This window comes from Cherax quadricarinatus, unplaced genomic scaffold, assembly GCF_038502225.1.
Source record: "Cherax quadricarinatus isolate ZL_2023a unplaced genomic scaffold, ASM3850222v1 Contig4191, whole genome shotgun sequence".
Lineage (NCBI taxonomy): Eukaryota > Metazoa > Arthropoda > Malacostraca > Decapoda > Parastacidae > Cherax > Cherax quadricarinatus.
The window spans coordinates 25,699-34,495 of record NW_027199217.1 but is presented as its reverse complement, the minus strand read 5'-3'; the positions used below and the strand labels follow the sequence as shown (position 1 = coordinate 34,495).

Below are 8,797 nucleotides of genomic sequence, written 5' to 3'. Positions count from 1 at the left end.
TATCACTATTTATTCAATGAAACTGCCAAATTTGGACTTACGGCATACAATGACAATGCGAGTCACACCACACCAATAACAGTGGTGAAAATTTGAAGGTGATCAGATGAGCAATTCTCCAGTTATGGTATGGATTCCAACAATTACAAGTTTTCTTTACTATTTTACATCTACAAATTTGCTAGCACACAAATGAAACTTAATAGGTACTATCCTGGCCCTAAGATGCATCAGCCATTAACCCTTTAACTGTGTCCAACATACTAGTAAGAATATGCAGGTACTGTGACCAACATACTAGTACCCAGGCACTGGTACTGTATGTGACGTAGTAGTACGCACCATTTTTTGTACCCACAAATCTGCCACCTGCCAATATTTTTTTTTACCTCGGAGCAACTTTTCGGTTCTTCTTGCAGTTATTCACGCATTTGAAAAAAATCTAAAGGCCAACAGAATCCACACAATGTATCAGAATTAACTACTCAGGGAGTGACTATGCTCTACATACTAGCACACCTCACTAGCAAAAGTAAACAAAGAAACCAGGAGCTGTTGTTCCACTACCAGTTTCCCTACCAGCAAACAGGGTGTGCAAGTTTATGAGAGATGACTTATTCATTCCAAATTTATTACAATTTCATGATACTAACAGTGGAATTCAGCTACAAAGCACACTAGGTATAGCCCAGGATAACCCAGTAAAGTCAAACAATGTGAATAATTTCCATGTTTTCATGAGTAATACACTCTGAAATAATTGTAATGTTTTAAGTATTCATTATACACAGCCTTAGAAGACCAAAATAGTAAAAAAAAAATAAATAAATAACAATCATAAAGTATATATACCGTAATTGTAACCCGGTAAAGTCAATCAATATTATTTACTTCCATGTTTGAGGAGTACGTATTACACTCTTGATACAATTGTAAATGTTATAAGTATTCCTTGTACACAGCCTTAGAAGACCAAAATAGTAAAAACCAGTCATACCGTATATACCATATATTCTTCTTCTTTCAACAAACCGGCCGTATCCCACCAAGGCAGGGTGGCCCAAAAAGAAAAACAAAGGCTTCTCTTTTCAAATTTAGTAATTTATACAGGAGAAGGGGTCACTAGCCCCTTGCTCCCGGCAATTTAGTCGCCTCTTATGACATGCATGTCTTACGGAGGAAGAATTCTGTTCCACTTTCCCATGGAGATAAGAAAAAATAAACAAGAACTAGAAAGAAAATAGAAGAAAACCCAGAGGGGTATGTACATATATATATGCTTGTACATGTATGTGTAGTGTGACCTAAGTGTAAGTAGAAGTAGCAAGACGTACCTGAAATCTAGCATGTTCATGAGAGAAAAAAGGACACCAGCAATCCTACCATCTTGTAAAACAATTACAGGTTTTCGTTTTACACTCACTTGGCAGGACGGTAGTACCTCCCTGAGCGGTTGCTGTCTACCAACCTACTACCTAATATATCATATACATACTGATTATTCTAAGTGAAACAATGTTTGAAGTGCTAAAACACTTTGAAACACATCTAATACAGCATCATTGGGATCTGTAGGGTACCAGGATAGTGGTTCTGCTGGATTACAGTGGTTACGTTAGAATACAATTAACCCAACAGCGATATTTACGCATCAACTATTTCACCCACTTTATGCCCTATTTTTGGCCCATTCTATCGTTCCAGTCTACCAAACTCATATCTATTTCACTAGCATTCTTTCTATTCTGTCGATCGAGTACAAGAAACTGCCCATTTACCTATTTCAACTGTCCAATAAAGTGGTCAGAAGTCGGTCCTTTAGCCAATTTCACACAAATTTCAAGAGATGCCAGTTTCAAAATAGGGTCTAGAATAAACAATGCCGACAAGCCTGGCACTATAATAACATTTTCTCTGTTCATTAGTCATGTCTCCATGCCCCTCTTATATTACGCCTGCTTTCAATTTTGAATTTTTATTCACACAAAAAATAGAAGATATACTGTTATGCAGACTACTGCATTATTGTAATAATTGTATAAATAATGTCAACCCATTCATGACTATGTATCAGACTGGCCAGTTGGACATGTATTGGATGGTGACGTCATTTGTCTACTCTTGATCATCGGCAAAGAATGAACACTTCTGTTAGTTTGAACTTGATTTCAAGGTACTTTTTGTTGTGAAACCGATCAGAATCATATCTATTTCTGCAGTATATCTTCCATTCTATCAAATGAGACCAAAAAAACGAGAATACAACCATAAAAACCCATACGAAAATACACTACAAATTCGCCATTTTACACCAAAAACATGGTCGCAATTTTTTCTCATGCACTGCGTGCTGCAGGATTTTTTTTTATGTAATGCACACTTACCACACAGACCTATTCTCTTGTATGTAGGCCCAAATTTACCAGTCACAGTTTATCTGAGTGAGGTGAGCTCATGGCAATCAACAATGGCTTCAAAGCCACTATCATTTATCTTCAATGTATGGTGTATGTGCTTTAAACAAGGAGAAGCATTTTTATTCATTGGAACCATGGCAAGGGCTAAAAGCAAGCAGGTTATGACAATAAATAGAGAAAAAAAAATTGGAATGACATGCAGCAAGCAGCAGTAGGTTGGTGTGGCAACCCCAGAAATTTGAAATTATGCTAGCCAAAATTAGTGCCGGATTAGTGATGCAACCGGATTACTGATTGTTGGATTAGTGATGGCTGACCTGTATTATAAAAACTAGTGTATATAGCAAACATTAAAAGCAATTAAGAAAACAGAAAAACAGTCATATAATAGGTTCAATAATTGTAAAATGTAAACATCACTAGTGTTTTAATGTCACTATTGCTGATCATTTTTTCACCAACTTCAACACACCATAAAATTGTGTTTTTATCAGATTTCCCTCATTTTAATCTTATTCGATTCAGAAAAACAAGATCTGTTGATCTGTAAGAAAAAATATTTTTTATTTTCCAAAATCTTCCCACACACACAGGATTTTTTTTTCACATTATCTCACAGTTAAAGGGTTAAATATTGAAGCCATTCAGAAGTAAACTAAAATTATTTAATATGATTCAATAAAAACAAAACTTTTACATTATTTTACACAATGGCTAAACCTGCACTTGCACACCTGAATTTCACTTTCCATCATTGTCAAGTTAGGAGACACCTTTTCTGAACACTTGAGGCTCTGCCACTGAGTTTTTTTGAAGTTACCCGAGCCTTTCCAGGATCCTGGGAACAACCTTGGTCACAGGGCACATGAACATGTCAGCTGTTCCTAGTATTTGGTCCTCATTACTGTATGTAGTGTTGAAAATTTTATGCTGATTCAATGAGATGTTCTTGAGTTATGAGTGATATAAAATTGAAAAGTTGCAGGAAGATAAAAAAAAAAAATTCAGGCAACCTCTTAAAGGTCCCCTTCAGCAATAACTAATTAATAACTAATTTCTGAGCTATTCAACATACTGTACTAAAAGTGCATGAGTTATTATCTGTTCCCTTGATATGCATGAAGGGCTCTTGATCAAAGGAATTGGAACTACCTCCCCTTTCCTTTCATCAAACCTGATTACCTCCCATTCTCCAGTTGCTGTGTAGTCCCTACTGGTGTAGTGCTATGCCATGAATATAATCATAATAAACATTATCTGCTGTCCTTATAACATCTTTAGAGGAAAAAATGGAGTAAACAGTGAGCACAATAATTCTTATATTTCCTGAGCTTTCTTAAATTATCTATGTCCTTCTACATTTGCAAAATATTCTACATCATAATGCCAAAATGCAATATATATTTGCTGAGGTAATGAAGAACAAGAGGAACAATACTGTGACTGGAACGATACACAAATAACCCACACATAGGAGAGAGGAGCTCATGATGTTTTTTGGTCAATTTACAATGGTAAATGGCAATTGTATATGGTCTTAGTCAGACCCAAACATCATTGTAAGCTCCTCTTTCCTATGTATGGGTCATTTGTGTAATGCTGAGGTAATCCTTTTTTCTTACATTATTTTCTTCTCAGTACAAGAGGTGTCAAGTCCATCACTATACAATGGCCAAACAACACTTGCAAGCCTAACAAAAGTTTCAGTTATTTCTTCATGTCTTCAACATTTGAAGGCATATCAAATATCTTTAGAACACCTCTCAATAAAGGAAAACTCCCAGGAAAAACACTCAAAACTCTCTCTTAGAGTTGTAAGTGGTTACAGTTACACTCATGACAACTGACAATTATCAACCCTAGCATCATCGAATTTAATATTAACTTTGCATACCTTCACTTCTATTTCTCTGTTGTAACAACTAAGCAATTCACTGAAACCTGCACTTAGGAGAGGAACCTTATGACAACACTTTGGACCATCCTGGACCACTGTCAAGTAGAGAAGGCCTTCTCTACCTTTCTTGCCCTCATTGGAACTCAACATTGGTCCAGCAGAAGTTGAAACGTCTCTCCTAAGTACTGATTTTTGATAAATTAATCCAGCCATGGTATTGACTTTTTATTCAACTTACCTCTTCTACTGTATTACCTCTATTTTATCTTTGTGCATGTCAGGAGGAGGAAACATCATGGTTTTACAAATTCATGTTCCTCTATATGAAACAACAACATGTTGCAAACATATACAGTAATTAAACCAATACAGATTTAAAATGCTAAATTCTAATTCTTAAATAAAACTACCTAACCTAAAACAGTTTATTTACATTGTGACTAGCAACTGCATTAAGCTACACAGTGTTTCCACATTTGATTAGTCTACTTTTAAATAAATTATTTTTAGTAAGCCAGTACAATAATAGAACATAGTTTTGTGCACACCTTAAGACTCCAATCTTGGTGACCTGTAACAAACTATAAGTCACAGTAACTTGCTTCCTAAACAAAGTTCATCAAAACTTAAGAGAATGTTAAGAGGCAAACTATCAAACATAATTCTAGGATGAAATTAAATTTTTAGTTTAAAATTAAAATATCTGTCAAACTAGTGTTGTGAAATTCATCATAGAAAGGAAAAACATGTTGTAAACTGTATTCAAATTATTAAGTCTACAATATTATACTGTAATTTAAATATGAACTGAGAATGATCAAGTGAGAGCCTGTGTACTCATGTTTTTGAAGGGTTTATTCTGACCTCCAGTACCTGCTTCATAACACACTCACTCACTCTCTGCATATTTATGTTTGTGGTTATTTTTGTGTGTATGCTTGTGTGTATATCTGTGTGTATGTTTGCCTGTGTATGTTTATGCATGTTTATGTTTATGAATGTTTATGTCCATATGCATGTTTGTGAATGCATTTGTATGTGTGTTTGTGTGCATTTGTATGTGTATGTGTGTTTTTGTATATGTTTGCTTTTGTATGTTTGTGTATAGTTGTATGTGTGTGTTTTTGTTTTTGTGTTTGTGTATATTTGTATGTTTGCATTTGTATATATGTGTATTTGTTTATATGTGTGTGTGTTTGTATGTCTGTGTGTGTTTGTACACGTTTGCACACGAGCGTGTATGTGTTTGTACATAAATATAACGTATATGTAGTTGCATATTTGTGGTTGAGGGGTAGAGTCTCAGCTCCTGGCCCACCTCATTAACTGACACTTTACCATGTAATCTTTATATTCTCTACACTTGTGGAGTAATATTTCATTAATGCTCATTTTTCTTTGATCATGGTAGGGGGGGTCATGCCCCCTTCCTCTTCTACTTAATGTTACTTTTTCTCATTGCATTATAATGTATTGGAAAGAAGGCATCCGTTATTCTGTGAACATGATTAAGATATAGTCTCTCTCAATTCTGTTACTTAACATCGTGTAGTTTTGAAAATTAATTTTTATGGGTGTTATTATATAAATGGTACAGAAACCCAACAAGTAGATGAATGAGATACTTGTAATATACTTGGGCATCATTATAATGGAGTATCTATAATAAAGATATCCAAGTGTTGCATAAGTGCTTCATTCACCTTCATTTTTACAGGTTAAGAGGGATATCTTAACTTACATTCAAGCCTGGCTCTATGAACATGCCGCCCATAAGATGAGACTCATAAAAGTCAACTACAACCCTGTATTTACTACCAGGAGTAAGGAGACTTGACTATGTCTTGCCCTGGCTGGGATTCTAACCCAAGACCTTTTAGTTGTGAGTGAAATGCCTCTGACCACTGAGTTCATAGGTTTGATAGCCTGATGATACTGGAATGTGTGCACTGCCCTGTATGAGTGTATGATGATCACATAGTGGATCAAAACCTTTTAACACAGTTTAAAAACACTATTCTGACCAAGGACTACCTTGAATAAATTTCCTGCTCTTCCCCATCCATATCTGAGAGCAAAGGTACCTTTTGGTAACCTTCTGCTGGAGACAAAGATATGGGCTGCTGAAGTGGTTTGGGCGGATGCATGGCTTTCAGAACAACATGAAACGTGATGCCGATGATACAAAGCACAAGCCCCATCTGTTAAAGAAGAAAGATGTTGTACATTCTATTACTGAACATAAATTATTTAGTAGTTAAATGTCTGGAAATTTCTACTAAATTAAGACTTTAAAACTTACATAAACCTATTTGCTTCAATTTTCATCTAGATCTAGTGCACACCTGGCACTCACATTCATACACATGACAGGTTTTGATAGTTCTACTCTCAAAGCTGCTACTGAAATCAGTCTTCACTACTGACTGCCTGGTCAATCAGCACAAGACATACACAAAGCAACTACAATTATTGTTGTAATCACCACTTGATGCGTACAGTATATAATCAATATCAAGGTGTATATAGAATCCTATACATTCTATGTACAACTGACAGTACACTTTACAGGAAATACACAAGATAATACGGCATTTTTTCCTATAAAATATTTAAAGGAACAGATAACATAAGGCCCTTGTTTCATAAGAGGAAACTAATATGCCAAAAGCAAGGGGCTAGTAGCCCTTTTTCATGTATAAATTACCTGCCTTGGTGGGAGATGGCCAGAACATTGAAACAAAACAAATAACACAAGGCACAGGTCAAGCCTATGTTTGCCAATGACAGTTTTCAATGTACTCATACTGACTTTGACCATGTAGGTTATTCAGCACTCATAACAGGGACAACATTTAGATTTACACCTGATAGATAGGGAAAGGCAGAATTTTTTTTTCCTGCATTACCTTCCACCAGGTAGAGTGACTGAAAGAGATACATTCCTCATCACTCAATCAAAAGCTGGATTTTCAATCCTCTCAGTGATATCACATTGGAGAGAGAGAGAGTAAGGAAGAAGTGAATATCTTCAGATATTTGGGAGTTGGCATGTCAGTGGATGGGTTTATGAAGGTTGAGGCTAACCATAGAATTGATGAAGGAAAAAAGGTGAGTGGTGCGTTGAGGTACATGTATATGTGGAGATAAAAAACAAAGCAGAAGTGTTATAAGAAGAGCAGAGTATATGGAGAGTAAAAGAAAGGTAAAGAGAGTGGTGAGAGAGTGCAAAAGGAGAGCAGATGACAGAGTGGGAGAGGCACTGTCAAGAAATTTTAATGAAAATAAGAAAAAATTTTGGAGTGAGTTAAACAAGTTAAGAAAGCCTAGGGAAAGTATGGATTTGTCAGTTAAAACAGAGTAGGGGAGTTAGTAGATGGGGAGATGGAGGTATTAGGTAGATGGCGAGAATATTTTGAGGAACTTTTAAATGTTGAGGAAGAAAGGGAGGCGGTAATTTCATGCACTGGCCAGGGAGGTATACCATCTTTTAGGAGTGAAGAAGAGCAGAATGTAAGTGTGGTGGAGATACGTGAGGCATTATGTAGAATGAAAGGGGGTAAAGCAGCTGGAACTGATGGGATCATGACAGAAATGTTAAAAGCAGGGGGGGATATAGTGTTGGAGTGGCTGGTACTTTTGTTTAATAAATGTATGAAAGAGGGGAAGGTACCTAGGGATTGGCAGAGAGCATGTATAGTCCCTTTATATAAAGGGAAAGGGGACATAAGAGATTGTAAAAATTATAGAGGAATAAGTTTACTGAGTATACCAGGAAAAGTATACGGTAGGGTTATAATTGAAAGAATTAGCAGTAAGACAGAATGTAGGATTGCGGATGAGCAGGGAGGCTTCAGAGTGGGTAGGGGATGTGTAGATCAAGTGTTTACATTGAAGCATATATGTGAACAGTATTTAGATAAAGGTAGGGAAGTTTTTATTGCATTTATGGATTTAGAAAAGGCATATGATAGAGTGGATAGAGGAGCAATGTGGCAGATGTTGCAAGTATATGGAATAGGTGGTAAGTTACTAAATGTTGTAAAGAGCTTTTATGAGGATAGTGAGGCTCAGGTTAGGGTGTGTAGAAGAGAGGGAGAATACTTCCCGGTAAAAGTAGGTCTTAGACAGGAATGTGTAATGTCACCATGGTTGTTTAATATATTTATAGATGGGGTTGTAAAGGAAGTAAATGCTAGGGTGTTCGGGAGAGGGGTGGGATTAAATTATGGGGAATGAAATTCAAAATGGGAATTGACACAGTTACTTTTTGCTCAGAATACAACAGCTTAGAAGCATATACGTATAAAGATACAAAACATATCCCTCCAAACTGCCAATATCCCAAACCCCTCCTTTAAAGTGCAGGCATTGTACTTCCCATTTCCAGTACTCATGTCTGGCTATATAAAAATAACCAGTTTCCCTGAATCCCTTCACTAAATATTACCCTGCTCACACTCCAACAGCTCATCAGGTCCCA

The 8,797-nt window shown here is 36.2% G+C and overlaps 1 protein-coding gene across 1 annotated transcript in view; it reads right to left on the bottom strand.

Moving 5' to 3' along the window:
- Window positions 1–1,340: 1,340 nt before the first annotated feature.
- LOC128690159 (solute carrier family 35 member C2) overlaps window positions 1,341–8,797 on the bottom strand; it is a gene marked incomplete at its 5' end in the record, with an annotated part of 29,800 nt that continues 22,343 nt past the window's right edge. Inside the window, 1 exon segment of the mRNA XM_070081784.1 lies at window positions 1,341–6,515. Coding sequence (XP_069937885.1) covers window positions 6,345–6,515 — 171 coding nt within the window.